The sequence below is a fragment of the Silene latifolia genome, chromosome 8, assembly GCF_048544455.1.
Source record: "Silene latifolia isolate original U9 population chromosome 8, ASM4854445v1, whole genome shotgun sequence".
NCBI classification, from domain to species: Eukaryota; Viridiplantae; Streptophyta; class Magnoliopsida; order Caryophyllales; family Caryophyllaceae; genus Silene; species Silene latifolia.
Window position 1 is genome coordinate 6620396 of NC_133533.1, and position 14639 is coordinate 6635034.

General features: G+C 39.1%; 3 protein-coding genes across 3 annotated transcripts; 1 reads left to right on the forward strand and 2 right to left on the reverse strand.

The window, feature by feature from the left end:
• Positions 1 to 297: 297 nt before the first annotated feature.
• On the forward strand, positions 298 to 7745 carry LOC141596188 (protein STICHEL-like 3). Its single transcript, XM_074416289.1, has 7 exons — positions 298 to 897; positions 1334 to 3852; positions 4854 to 5073; positions 5481 to 5957; positions 6122 to 6650; positions 6858 to 6921; positions 7378 to 7745. Exons 2-7 carry the CDS (start codon positions 1822 to 1824, stop codon positions 7468 to 7470), a joined length of 3414 nt encoding a protein of 1137 aa, XP_074272390.1. The 5' UTR covers positions 298 to 897; positions 1334 to 1821; the 3' UTR covers positions 7471 to 7745.
• An 82-nt stretch (positions 7746 to 7827) lies between these two features.
• LOC141596189 (uncharacterized) lies at positions 7828 to 10826 on the reverse strand. Its single transcript, XM_074416290.1, has 4 exons — positions 10469 to 10826; positions 9716 to 10353; positions 8825 to 9340; positions 7828 to 8110 (listed from the first exon to the last, which is right to left on the reverse strand). Exons 1-4 carry the CDS (start codon positions 10728 to 10730, stop codon positions 7982 to 7984), a joined length of 1545 nt encoding a protein of 514 aa, XP_074272391.1. The 5' UTR covers positions 10731 to 10826; the 3' UTR covers positions 7828 to 7981.
• Positions 10827 to 11102: 276 nt separating this feature from the next.
• Positions 11103 to 12959, reverse strand: LOC141596190 (heat stress transcription factor A-4c-like). The gene is made up of 2 exons (XM_074416291.1): positions 12667 to 12959; positions 11103 to 12074 (listed from the first exon to the last, which is right to left on the reverse strand). Exons 1-2 carry the CDS (start codon positions 12877 to 12879, stop codon positions 11193 to 11195), a joined length of 1095 nt encoding a protein of 364 aa, XP_074272392.1. The 5' UTR covers positions 12880 to 12959; the 3' UTR covers positions 11103 to 11192.
• Positions 12960 to 14639: the final 1680 nt, after the last annotated feature.

A 14639-nucleotide genomic window follows, 5' to 3' on the forward strand; every position in this document is an offset into this window, starting at 1 on the left:
AATAACTCTATTCAAAACTCAAATTTTTCCAATTCACAATACTCATAGTAAAAGTTTCACAAATTTTCATTTGTGACGGCACGTATCCGTCACTTTGGAGTGACGGATACCATTTACTCTCACAAATGACCCAAATAGAGGAGAGAGGGAAGTACATAGGGGTGCCCCCACCTTGTCCCCCCTATTCGTTTTATGAGTGACATTACCCGTCACTTGCTCCAACCCGTCTTCAGCAAGACTAACCGTAAAAGTTTTGATGTAGGGTAAATAAAGAATTTTAAAATTTGGAATTTTGGAGCAATCCAATAATCTCTCAATCACATCAATCAATCATCCTCCCCTCCCTCCCTACATACTCCCTTCCAAATTGCATCTAGCACCATTTGCACCAAGTCACCAACAAACAATTCACCTAGCCCTAGACTTATAAGACATGGACCCACTTATTTATGGACCCCACAAATAATCAAACGGCTAGGATGCAAAAATCCACGTGGCTCCTGACTTTTAGTGGACCCCATCTAGACCCCACATCACTTCACTGCACTACACTACACTCACTCTCCTGCAAAACCCAACACCTCCTTTTGTTTTTGTGTTTTGTGTTTTTTCTTTTGTTAAATTTTTGCAACTTGCCACTATCACTTTCATGTGAAAAACAAAGAAAAGAAATGTTTTGGTCAAATTATTCATGTGAAAAAAGTTGTAGATTCAGTAGTTAAGAGTACTACTTAAGATCACACAAGAGATCTGAGGTTGCTGACTTTATTGTATAGTTCTTTGGTGGTGAAAGCAAGGAAAAAGAATATATATAAGACGGGTTTATCCGTCTTAAGATTGATTTATATTGTATACCTATAAATACAAGTAAAGATACCACCTTTGCTTCTGATTCAGGTGATTATCTTGCCCACTTTTCTTGCTTACATCAGTTAGTCTCTCTTAAAACGGGCATATCCGTCCTATTATTAATACCGTTTGTCATCAATTTTCTACATGGGTTTTGGTTATTGTATGTGTTTTTGTCTTGTAAGGTTGATTATGTGTCAAAAGATTGTATCTTTAGAGATTTTGGCTGTTTGATTGTTTTTTTTGGGGATGTATTGCAGGTTCAGAAATTGATTAATTTTCCATTCTTCTCATTTAATCAGAGCATTTTTCATTGTTTTTCACCAATTTTCTACATGGGTTTTGGTTATTGTTATTGTTTGTGTCTTGTAAGTTTGATTATTTGGCAAAAGATTGCATCTTTACTTCAATGTTGTGATTTTTTTTATCTGAAAGGTGAGATTTTAGTTGTTTGATTGATTTGTTTATTTTGGGTTTATTGCAGGTTGAGGAAGCAAGGTGGGGCTGAAAATTGATCGGTTTTTCGAGTAAAGGTGTAATCTTGATAAGTTTTTTGGATAGTTGGTTGCTTAATTTAGTTGGTTGGTTGTAGTACATGGGTTTGCTTTATTTGTTCATAAATTTGTTTTTTGAATGAAGTTGGTGGATGCTAATTTAGTGAAATTTCGAGTAATTAATGGGTTTGTACGTTGCGGTGGAGCGGGGTTTGGCAAACTTGTGAAATTTGGTGTCGGATTGTGGTTAGTAGATCAATTTGAGTGGAATGATTGAGCTTGGTATTTAGTTTCATGAATGTATTACCATTATTGTGATATAAGAGGTGGGTTACCACATGTTTTCTTGGTGGTATAGTACATGAATTAGGAGATTTGTGATTGTGGTGGTGTTGAAATTGATGAGAATGCCATATTCAGGGGTCTGTTTTTTTAATTTCGGAAATCTGGTGAGTCGAAATCCATTACTGCATTGATCATGACTAGAGCGGTTCGAAATAGGATTCTTAAGGAGGCTAATGGGGATATCAGTGATCATCTACGTAACCATATACATTTGACTAATTGTATTCATTTGAAAAACCACATGCATAAACATAGCCCTATATTACATGATAAGTCCCTCATGAGGGACCTTATTGTGCTTCAGAGATCTCGTTCTCTTAGGGATCCTTCAGCTAGTCCCCCACCCTGGCATTCTCCTGCAATTGCTGATTTGCTTGCTAAGGATAGTGAAGTGGTTGAAAATGGTAGACGTTCTGTCGGTATTGAGGATTCAAGGGATGGTAGGAAGCTATCGGGCAGTTCCCCGCAGTTTGAAAGTTTTCAGATTGGGGGTATTAATCACCCAACAACTCTAGGGAGTGAGCGTAGCAGCAAGAGTGGCACCCGGCACATTAGGAGGACGAGAGAAAAAGAATCTAGTCGAAGGAGTGATCTATCTGGTGGTAACCAAGGTCCGCAACTTGATGAGAATGGCGAAGATTTGTTGCGAGGGTTTTCGGGAACTTCTGAGAGAAGAAGCCGAAAGAGTAGTGTAAAGGGGGATTATAGCCAGGAGGCCAACCCCAAGACTTTATCTCAGCAGTTGAGTGAAATCCCGGGGGATAGTGATGGCGTGATGTCTTCAAATAATCATCGTAATGAGAGACTCCCCCAACAAAATAAGGGTTTAGATGAAGGGAAACCAAGTGTTCGTGGGTCTTGCAGCGGTTTTAATAGGGGGAACAGGCGTAAGTTTCGTAGGGTAAAAAGAACAATCGGTTCTGCCGGCCCAAGGGATAGCAGGGTTCAAAAGGAATTATCGGTGGCTTCAAATTCATCGGTGAAGGGTAGAATCCAACAAAGGCATCCCATGGAAGAGGGAGATGATAACTTAGATGGGCAAAACGTTCCAAGGGCCCCACGTAATGGATGTGGAATACCTTTTAATTGGTCAAGAATCCATGATAGAGGTAAATCATTCATTGACATGGCAGGTAGAAGTTTATCATGTGGTTTGTCCGAATCAAAATTAAAAAAAGGCGGTCAAATGTCCCAGCGACGAGATGCTTCTGATTTGAATGAAGCATCAGATCAGTCAAGCTCCTATAGTAAATCTAATTCTGAAGCATTGCCCTTACTGCCTGATGGGTTTGGATCACAAGGGAGCTCTGATAATGGTGCGTGGGCCCACGATTATTCCGGGGAGCTAGGCATATTTGCTGATAGCCTTTTGAAGCATGATGTTGACTCTGACCTTGCTTCTGATGTAAGGTCAGGTGGTCAACACAAGTCAAAGGGGGGACACCGTGGTAGACATCAGAACTTGACTCAGAAATACACGCCAAGAACATTCAGGGATTTGGTCGGCCAGAACTTGGTTGCACAAGCTCTTTCTAATGCTGTAGTTCGGAGAAAGGTGGGCTTGTTATATGTTTTCTACGGACCGCATGGAACCGGGAAAACATCCTCGGCCCGTATATTTGCCAGAGCTTTAAACTGTCAGTCACCAGAACACCCAAAACCATGTGGTTTTTGTGGGTCTTGTGTTTCACATGATATGGGTAAAAGTAGAAACATAAAAGAAGTTGGTCCAGTCAGTAATTTTGACTTTGAGAGCATGATGGATCTTCTTGACAGTATGGCGATGTCCCAACAACAATCACAATATAAGGTATTCATATTTGATGATTGTGAATCTCTTTCAACGGATTGTTGGGGTGCTATATCTAAAGTAATCGACCGAGCACCCAGACGTGTGGTGTTTATCCTCATAAGTTCCAGTCTTGAAGTTTTACCGCATATTATAATATCTAGGTGCCAGAAGTTTTTCTTTCCCAAATTGAAAGACGCCGATATAATATATGCTCTACAGTGGATAGCTACTAAAGAAGGTCTAGAGATTGATAGAGAGGCATTAAAGCTTATTGCATCTCGTTCTGATGGTTCTTTGAGAGATGCGGAGATGACTCTTGAACAACTAAGCTTGTTGGGGCAAAGAATCTCTATGACTCTTGTTCAGGAACTGGTAAGTTTGGCACTAACATTTATCTTACTGTGGTTAAAAGTTAAAACTTGTTCGCCCTTGCATGTCCCTATCTTTGAACAACTATATTGATTTAAGGGTATCAGTATTTTGTATCACCCCCTTGTTCTTATATTTTAGGTTTTCCATAATTGGCCCCTTTGAACAATGATTGGATGTTAATTGTGATAATTATCAGTTATATTTGCATGGTGTAGCTCGTTACAATTGATGTAATATTTGGAGGTGAGTACATCTTAGGAGCTGCCGTAATCCACTGTGCTTTTAGTCTAACACGTGGGAAAAGGTTGTGTACATCTTACCCCGTCCCAACTTTAAATGAGAGCCTTTTGCAAGTGTAATGCTTTTGCTGTCAATAATCTTGTTTCATGTGTTTTTGAGTGTAACCGTGCGTACACCATGTGTGATTCATTCTGAAATTTTGTTGTAGACTTTCTTCTTGATGTAAACGACTAGAGTCTTGCTAAATTCAGAACTAATTGGTTTATGCTCAGTTCAATGAGGAAACATAATCTCAGAATTCAAAATTTGTATGGGAACATTTTTGCAGAGAGGCGCCACCGCTATGATATCTTTTGTACTTGGGTGTCTCTTGGTGTTCCTTAATTAAAAAGGCATGGTTATCAATTTATCATAGTCGTTTCTTACTGGAAAATTTGATCACCTCTAGTTCCATATGTTTGTTAGTGTTATTATGACAGCTACTGAAACTGTTTGGACTTTGGATGATTGGCAGGGAATTTCGAAAAACACACGACATTATTTTCCTTTTGAGATACCGCTTGGGGAAGTGCCATTTGTTATGTATATCAATACTTTTCTTCTGTTTTTCAATCACCGTTTCTTTGAGAATCCGACTGTAGTCAACTACTTGACTTTAAATGTGCATGCTCATAAGGGTAAAAGACAAGTATGCATATGAGATACTTGCGCTGTCTCTCTACTTTGAAGTGTCTACAGAAAATGTGATTTTTCTTTTTCAGGTTGGTTTGATTTCTGATGATAAATTGGTAGATCTACTTGATTTGGCTCTTTCTGCTGACACAGTGAATACTGTTAAGAACTTGAGGGAAATCATGGAAAGCGGTGTTGAGCCATTGGCATTGATGTCCCAGTTGGCGACTGTTATAACTGATATTCTTGCTGGCACTTACGACTTTGCCAGGGAAAGACGGAGAAGGAAATTTTTTCGGCGACAACCAAGTAAGACTTGATATGTTTTGCCCTGTTAAGTAAAACAATTTTACTCCTTATATTTTCTAACTTGCTAGTAGTGTCATTTACAACCGAGTCATGACGAGTCCCGCACTTGTATATATAACATAGCTAATCTCCCGAAAATAAAACCTTAAGTTTACCTTCTTCTGTATTATGTTTCACTCCCCTTTTGTTTTTCACCTTTTCTTTTCTATATTTTCGCATTTTGAGGTGTGCGTTCACTCATGGACGGTTCTAAAGGAATATTCATGTCAGCCGACCCCAAATCATTTTGGGATTAAGGCTCTGATGTTGTTGCTGTTGAAGAGTTCATTTGATGTGTTGTTGTAGTTGTTTTCTTTGAATGTTATCCTAAACTGCTGCGACTCATGTAAAAAAGGTTTACCTTCCAGTGTCCAAAGAAGACATGGAGAAACTCCGTCAAGCTTTAAAAACACTCTCAGAAGCCGAGAAGCAGCTAAGATTGTCCAACGATAAACTAACTTGGCTAACGGCGGCATTACTTCAACTTGCTCCTGACCGACAGTATCTACTTCCTAGTTCATCTGCTGAAGATACGAGTTTCAACCACAGTCCACTGGCCCTACATGATGGAAGGGTCGTGACCAGGAAAAGTAGTTTGGACCGTGGCAAAGTGTCTAATAGTGGGAGACGTTTATCAACTGATGGTGGGGTCAGAAAGAAGCACGTCGGGAGCCCTAGTGGTGCTCAGGAAGGTAGTAGGGTGTCCGGTAGAAAGATAGGCAGCGGTAAAGGTATCACGGAAATTGAAGATATTTGGTTGGAGGTGCTTGAGAATATTGAAATTAGTTGTGTGAAGGAGTTCATGTATCAAGAAGGGAAGTTAATCTCCGTCAGTTATGGTGCAGGTATTCATTCTTCTTTAGATTGATTTCGTCCATGTACTCAGTATATTCTTTGTTTCAAGGGGTCTGCAAATTTATCGAGTATTCCGAGGATTCAACAGAGGGGTTTTTATTCGGTGTCTCGTGCTTATTTAGTTTGATTCTCTAATTAAGATCTCCTCGTGCAGCTCCAACCGTGCAGTTGATGTTCAGCTCACCCCAGACTAAATCTAAGGCAGAAAAGTTGAGGCCTTATCTAATACAAGCAATAGAAACTGTACTTGGGTCTCAAGTGACAATCGAAATAAGTTGCGAATCTCAAGAAAATGTTCGATTAGCGGGTCGTACACCACTTGTGCTGCCAACAGCCGAGAGTGGGTCAACCCAGATGAATGTAAACTCTGAAAGTTCGGTTTTCAGAAGAGGAAGCAGGGTTAATACTGGAACCAGTGAAATTGTTGAACTAGAAGCTTCTCCCAGGGAACAAAAGTTCGGTGATCATGTTGATATACATGGGCAGTCAGAGAAGAGGGGTCTCCGAGATACACGAGCTAATGAGACGGGAAGAATTTGGGAACAAAATCAGTGCCGAAGTTTGGTAAAGGGCAAGGTTTCTCTAGCCCATGTAATTCAACATGCAGAAGGATCTACACAGCATAACGCATGGACTAGACGTAAGGCAGTATCGATTGCTGAGAAGCTGGAGCAAGAGAATCTGTGAGTATTCTGCTACCATTGTTCTGGATGATTTTTCTTCGTAATACTTTATGCTCTGACACTGGATTGTAGTTTATAGAGACAATAGGTTCCGAGTATACTGGACAAAGCTAACCTGACGTGAAACGCCTGACCTGATCCGTACCCGGTCTGAAAATTAATTTTTTTTGTGTGTTTAGCTAATGCTGAAAGTTCCAAACTTTTCAGGAGGTTGGAGTCTAGGTCCAGAAGTTTGCTGTGCTGGAAAACATCCCGAACACCTCGACGGAAGGTAAACTCACTTGTCTTTATGGACGCGATGATTAGGGGGTAGGTAGTTAAATTTACTTCCTTGAAATAAACTCTAACACAAGACTAACTCCTGAAAGAACAGGGGTTGGCTAACATGTATTGAATAAAAAAACATTAATATCGACGAAGCACGGAAATAAAGGGAGACGAACAGAACTTGGAAACCGAAAATGGATTACGGCCTTAGGGATATTAGATCAGCCCAAAGTTTTAGGTTAAAACATAAGTTGCTCAAATGTAGCATTGTTTTTAATCCCCATTTTGGTTAATGTTTTTTTTGCATGAATGTGTGTCTACAGTTCTATATTTTCGCATTTTGAGGTGTGCGTTCAACCATGGACGGTTCTAAAGGATGATTTATGTCAGCCGACCCCAAATCATTTTGAGATTAAGGCTCTGATGTTGTTGTCGTTGTTGTTGTTGAATGTGTGTACAGGTATCTCGTTTAAAGGTTCGTACACGAAGACCTCACACACTACTGAAGCTTGTATCATGCGGAAAATGTCTATCATCGAGGTCCCCAAGGTAGTCTCGCCATGGCTCATAAGTTTATCGTCAGATCAACCCAATATCTTCTTTGTAAGTTCAATCTTAGCACTCATATAGTCCCTTAATAAAATTGTTTTCATTTTCATAGGCATAACATATTGTACGTAGCGTTGTTGTCGTTAGCATTTCCCCCTTTTCCACCATTTTTCCGTCTTTCCCACTATTTTTTCCTCTCTTTTCCATTATTTTTTCGCCCTTTTCATTTGTAAGTTAAGAACCTTCAGTTTACGGCATTGGAAATAGTTTTTCTATAAACAGGGGATAAATTTATGAGGTTGATCCATCTGACTTAGGGTAGTATTCAATTATTCATGAATGTAACCTCGGAACTAGAAAGTTTTATGTAATTTTTTTTCTATAGCAAAATAAGTGGGAATTCATCTCTATTTACATTCATCATCGTGTTTAGTCCGGAACCGAGTTAAGTAAGACTGTGGAAGACAATCCAAAACCTTTTACCCGTTGATCTAACTGGTCGGCGCTTTTTCAGTTCATTGTTTAGGCACTAGGACGTCAAAATTGCTGACGGTCCATTCCGCAACTTGATTAGGATCCTTGAAAATTTCAGTCCCTATGTTTATAGAAGTCCACTGCCTCTTAGCTGGGGGTGTTTCAGGGTCCTGTTTAGGAAATAGAATGTTTTAGGTAGAGCTGGCAAGTCGAACCCGAAAATATTGCGACCCGACCCGATGACGGCTTTTAACCTGGCATGACCCGATTATCACTGACCGGACCCCGACCCGACCCGATATTGACCCGACCTGATACTGATCCGATTAAATTGATGACCCGATAATTATTAAGTTTAATTTTGATCATAATGAAAGTGATTTTGTGTTTAGATTGGTACGTTGGACTTAATAATGAAGTAATTAAACCAAATAATAAGTTAAAAACTAAATTTAATAGTAAAAAATTGTAGTAATGCGATTAAGTAACCGAACTCGATAATGACCGGACGCAAACCCGACACGACCCGACCATATACATCATTTGACCCGAAATGACCCGACCCGACGATGACCCGACCCGAAAGGATATGTTGACCCGATATGACCCGAAGCCGTTATAACCCGACCCAGACCCGACTCGTCTGACCTGCTTGCCACCTCTAGTTTTAGGGCGGGGCTAACGCCACTCGGAAATTCCTTCCTTCACTCTAATTTTGGGAGTATTTTGGGAGTGCAGGATTAAAATAATGTGATACTCCATATGCTTTCACAAAATTGAGTGGCAGAAGAAATTTTCGAGTGAAATTATCATTACCGATGTTCTACGGCTAGGGTTAAAATTAGCAGAAAGAGTGAAAAAACTCAGTCGCAAAATAATTGTACCTGATAGAAGTATAATGACTGAGACAACCTTCCTACATCGAGCTCCCAAGTCCTCGGGTCACCGACCCACCCGTCTCCTTGCTTAGTCGGGTACTCGTACTCACTCCAAACAGGATGAGGTAAAATCTGCACAATTTCTTGAGGTTGAGGATTACTAAAGGGATCACAGTAGCTAACAGGCTCTTCTAGATATTTTCCGTTCCCTGGCGCGCAGTATATGTGATAAGCTCCATAAGGGAAGTGATCAGTGTCATTTCGATGAACTTCAGTCCCGTTTGAGAATGTGTGGTAAGGCGGGCAGAAGCGGAGACTTTCCGAATTGCACCAACTAGGAGCACTCGGGTTTAGGATCATTTCATTGTATCGTGTAACGTCTGATGTTACATTTCCGTCACATGGTTGTCCGTTGTTCTTCCAGCAGCTGCCTATGTCCATTAGATAGAATTGGCTCCATCGACCGCCTCCCTTTATCACTTCCAATCTGAATTTCACCTTAAAATTCGGCGATTCTGGTATCTGCATTAAGCATTTGGCGTAACATGTCATTTTCCGAACCTGTTTGAAAGTTGAAAGGGTATGATCGAGAGAGCCACAAGGACAATTTTAATGCAAACATCATCAAAATCACGAATGCAATTTTTTTTTTTTTTTTTTTTTTTTTTTTTTTTTTTTTTTTTTTTTTTCTTTTTGGTGTTGACTTGGAATATCCCTAGGGCAATCTCCTTTGGGGTACTGAAGGCAGTTTAATGGGTTAACTCCTCCCAAGTTCGACTTTTTCATTCGCAAGAGTCAGGAATCGAATCCCTGACCACTTGTTTAAGAGATGAGAGTCCTTACCACTCACACCAGTTGGTGAACAAAATAAAATGAAAAACTCGAAAATCGACTTACAATCTTTAACATTCCTCTGGAAGGATAATGATATCCACCAGAAAATCCATGAGTAGCATCAGCTCTCAAGTAAAACATCAGCCATGGATACTTTTCCGAAGTCTTAAGAACATGGTGGAAAACCCAACTCCCATTACCAACATCCTTCTCCCAGCTGACCGAATAAGCCGAAGTATTATCATTCCCGACTGACCCATATCTAAACGGAGCATCCAAATCCCACGACCCATAGAAGCTTCCTCGAAGAGTAGTCCTGTTAAGCCCTTGCAGTGTTGTGTAGTTATGAATGATTGATGGGTGGTTCATGCACCCTTTTCTGAAGCAGGGAAACCCATCGGAAGGTTGGTTAGGTTGAGCCATGACTCGGAGGCCGTTCCTCGGGCATGGGTTTGTGGTTTGGTCCATGTTACCATTCTTGAGCATGATCATCCAGAAATGCCATGGGTTAGGTGTGTCTTGTACTTCACATTTTGATGCTAAGTATAGTTCTTTCGTCGGAGCATACAGGTCTATGTTAGTAAGTGCCCTTGGATCTCCTCCTGGAAAGGGTTGCCCTTCTCCTAGCTTGTTGTCGTCCTCGGTTACTCGATGGACTACTGCATATGGCATCAGTTCACAAAGAGAACACTTTTGCCTTCCTGCACAAATCGAGTCATATCAAATTGTGTCATTTTCGAGTTAGTAAGTGCATTATGAATTAGACAGGATTCAGGATCGAGTCAGGTTATTATTTTCGGGTCTAGTGTTACTAACCGGTAGTTTTGAGAGGTGAAGCTTTGTAGAGATCAAAGCAGTCAGCAACCCTAGGACTACCCATATGTGGAGTTTCCTCACCAACCTCATTGCATTGGTTCCATGATTCCAAACCTAATCGTAAACCGTCTCTTTTCATTCCCGGGTCGCCGACAGCTGAAACATACTCTTCTCCATTACTTCCATATAACATCATTGATGCACATACTGATAGTACAAGAAGTATGGCAAAATTCTTTCTTAGGCAAAAATGCTGGTGCATTTTCCCGTCTTAATTTCAGACAGAAAAGGCCCGTCTTAATTCCCACAGGCTTGCATTTGTAGTTTAGAACTAAGTAAAGGGTATTATGAAGGGGGGCCCTTATATAGAGTCTTCAATCATCTTGGAACAAATGCCATTCACATTATTTCATACTCAAGGAATCAGAAAAGTTTATGTCCTGCTTTGGATTTTCGAGAATATACAAGTTCGTCATCTGGTTTAGACCGGATTTGAGCTGGATAGGATTATTACGCCGATAAAGATCCCCTTCCCGAGTAAACATGTGAGAATTAATGCACCTTAGAATATCTTTTGAGGCTTTCTCGTCATGCAGTTTGATTCCTGATAAAGTGCAGACAGTTTAATGGCTCGTTTTGAAAAGTAAAAATTATCGAAGAATTGAATTAATCAAGTACCATAATTTTACAATGTCGCGGAAAAAAAAAAATTGTTATCCGAAAATCAGCTTCTACCAGCTGAAGTAAGCTGGCCAATGCTGTCAGCAAGATTACTAGTATGTCTGATATTCCACCACTGTCTGTCATGATCTATTAATCTAATATCTTTCTCCTTCGCTCCGGGTTCTCTACTTTCCGATTCCAGTTTTTCAGAATCATCAGAACCCGGATTTTCTGTCAAAAATTGTTCCCAAAACACATCATTTACTCTTTGTGGCGGCGCTGTTGATGCAGTTTCAGCAGTTGCAGGAAATTCAGAGTTCATAGCATTCCTCGACAAATCAAGTGAAATTGCAGGACTTTCGGCACAAGTTGTGGATTCAACACATTCATCTTCGACTTCATACACAAGATTCTCCCAAAAAACTAAGCAAGATTCGAGCTTTTCCAAAAATGCAGTATCTAAATCTGATGTTTTTCGACTACTCATAGTATCATCATCGCTTGTTTCGCGATTAAATTGGTCTGGTCTAGAAGCCCTTCTCTTTTTAGCATAGTTTTCTAACTGAGGCAAAATGGTTCCAAGGTCGCGTTTCTGCAATATACGCGACAAGTAAGACACTAAATTTAACTGCCATTGTTCCATGTACTGCAAGCGCTCTCTCAAATTCCGCAAATCTGACTCAATCCCCTGCTCTTCTTGCCTCTGCCTTTGCGACTCTAAAACAAGCAACTCTTTTTCATGTCTTAGCCGCGTAATATCATTCTTATATTTCTGTCTTTCGGATTCAGTTACAGGATTAGAGCTAACCTGTACACGAGGATTACTTATGGAGTGACTATGAACCGGCTTTCGTCTATGAATGTTTTTCAAAAGACGCGGTTGCCCTCGTATAAAATCATCATTTTGGAACTCCCATTGTTCCGGATCAACCTTCCTAAAACCCTATTAAACAAGGAAAATTAACAAAAGGGATATTCTGTCGTGTACCCTTCAACTTTTTTATTTTCTAAGATGTATCCCTCTTTTCTTGCAAAAAATTTTGACCGTCAATTGGCTACAAGTTCAGAATACGATAAAACTTTTTTTTTTCAAATTGACCGTCTTGAAGAGGTGTTTAGTTTGAAAAAGAATTCACCGACGTGGCAACTCGTAGTCGGGAATTATGATCGGTCAAAGTTTATTCGTTAAAATAGCTTTGACCAACCATAAGTATCGGCTACGAGTTCAAAAAGCGGTAATTTTTTTTTTTTCAACAGGCCTTGATGAGATAATTGGTTTGAAAAAAAAAAAATTACCGTTTTCTGAACTCGTAACAGAGAATGATTGTCGGTCAAAGTTTTTTTTTTTTTAAAAACGTGGGGTACACCTTAGAAAACGAAAAAGTTCAGGGATACACGAGATATCCCTAACAAAAAAAAAAGCATTAGGTATGAAACTCTCACAATATATAATTTGCGAGGTCTCACAGAAAGAACCCTGTGAGACCGTCTTATATGAGAATTTGTGCACGTGAAATATCTGGAACTTAACTTACATAAGTATTCAGCTGTCTGATGAAGCTTGAGAAGTTATGTTTAAAGAACTTCGGCAACAAATCGCTTGAAAATTCAGGAGGATTCCATACAATAAAGCTTGTATTATTCGAGCTCCACGAAACAATGGAGTTCGTGGCGTGATCGTCCACCATTTCATAAGTCTTTGTAAGAAAAGGAGGCAAAACATTTGATCCACCTTGAGTTTCATCCATTACTTGTTGGTTGGTTGCGAGTTGCTTCTGTTGCGCATGAGAGATTGACGCTAATTTCCCAGCATGGTAATATGTTCAATAAGATGTTAAGAAAAAGGAAGGAAGATTGTAAAGGGAGAAAAGTTGTTAAAAACGTACTGTAGAATCACAGCAACAGATACAGCTTTTATCTCATGATTCATGAACCTTCAAACTTAAGCAATTAAATTTAGTAAAAAAAGCAAAAAAAAAAAAAAAAAAAAAACAAATGTATAAATGAAAATAATGATTAATCAGTTAAATAATGATGGGAAATGAAGGATTCTCAAAGATTTATTATTAATAATTTAACTGTTTGTTGAAAAGAATTGTTTACCCATTTTTGGCTGGTTTCGTGAGCAATGAAAAAAAAATTGAAACGTTTATTATACTCGTAATTTTTTGTGTTACAATTACTGCTGGTATCATGTATGTGACGGGTTATAATAGAGCAAAAGTGCATAATTATATCGCAAATATATAAGCGTAATTTTTGTGTGAGTTTCTATTAATTAATTTATGTAAAACGGTTTTATACGGATTTTTTTTTTTTTTGGTAGTGTGTTTGGTAGTTATCTAATAAGTGCGTTGACAAAATTTTCACCCGTGTTTGGACAACTGGATAGCGGACGCGTCGTTTTGGACTAATAAACTCGTGGAGAAGAGGCAAAGTAGTTTATTCCGGAAAAAAAAGGTCCACGGAGGATGGGCTATTGTCCTCTCCTGTCCACACACGTGGCACCAAATTAAGAATCCGAATAATCAAGGTATTGTGTCTTTCAATTCACAAATTCTCCCTTATGACGGAGGGTATCCGTCGTAAACTTGCGACGGATACCATATCGTCTCACAAAAAACCCATAAGGGTGAGAGACAAAGCACATGGGGTGGGTGCTCACCTTGTCCCCTCTACCCATTTCCACTCACATAATACCCGTCGCAATATTCGACCCGTCGCAAGGGAGACCTACTGCTTTCAATTGGCTTGCAATAAAAATGAAGTTGATAAAGCCCCATCCCCATGAGTTAATGTGTATTACTTTGGTTTTATGTTTGGGTCTAGCTGTTATAAAACGACCTATAAAATTAGTCTTTAACGTTTACTTGATTTGAATTAAGATCGTTAGTAAGTAATCAATTAGTTTTTTTTTTAAATCATGGCAAGCCTAATTTGAGGTTGGTTATATTTATTTTTAGTTCAGTAAGCTCACTTGTTTTTATCGGGGTTTGATGCATTTTAGATCATGTGGATTTGAGGCGGGTTAATATTGAAGCAGGCGTATTCGAGCTAAATCACTATCGGTAATGTGAATGAATTGTAGTTAAGCAATAATTACCTAAAAAGAATTGATAATTATTGTCTACGATACATTGATACCCTCGTCTTAACTACTAATAAACTGAATATTTAATAAGGTATTTGCCTATAAAGTAAATGTTCCACAAACAAAAACATCAACCAAAATTTCAATTTTGATACTTGTTATCTAACATGAAATGTTAGTAAACGAGAAATTAAATTCTGAAGTTACTTAACTCGAGAATAGTCTATCTAGTGCACAACTAAATGAATATAATATTATATTCCCTCTCAGCCACTTCAAAGGTAACATGAACTCATTTTTCCTCTCATAAAAAGTGGGTTTATGTTAGCTTTGGAGTGGATGAGAGGGAGTAAATTATAAGCTTACAAACTCGTTTACTCTAAATAAACTTCGTCTTAATTATGTATGATCTCGATA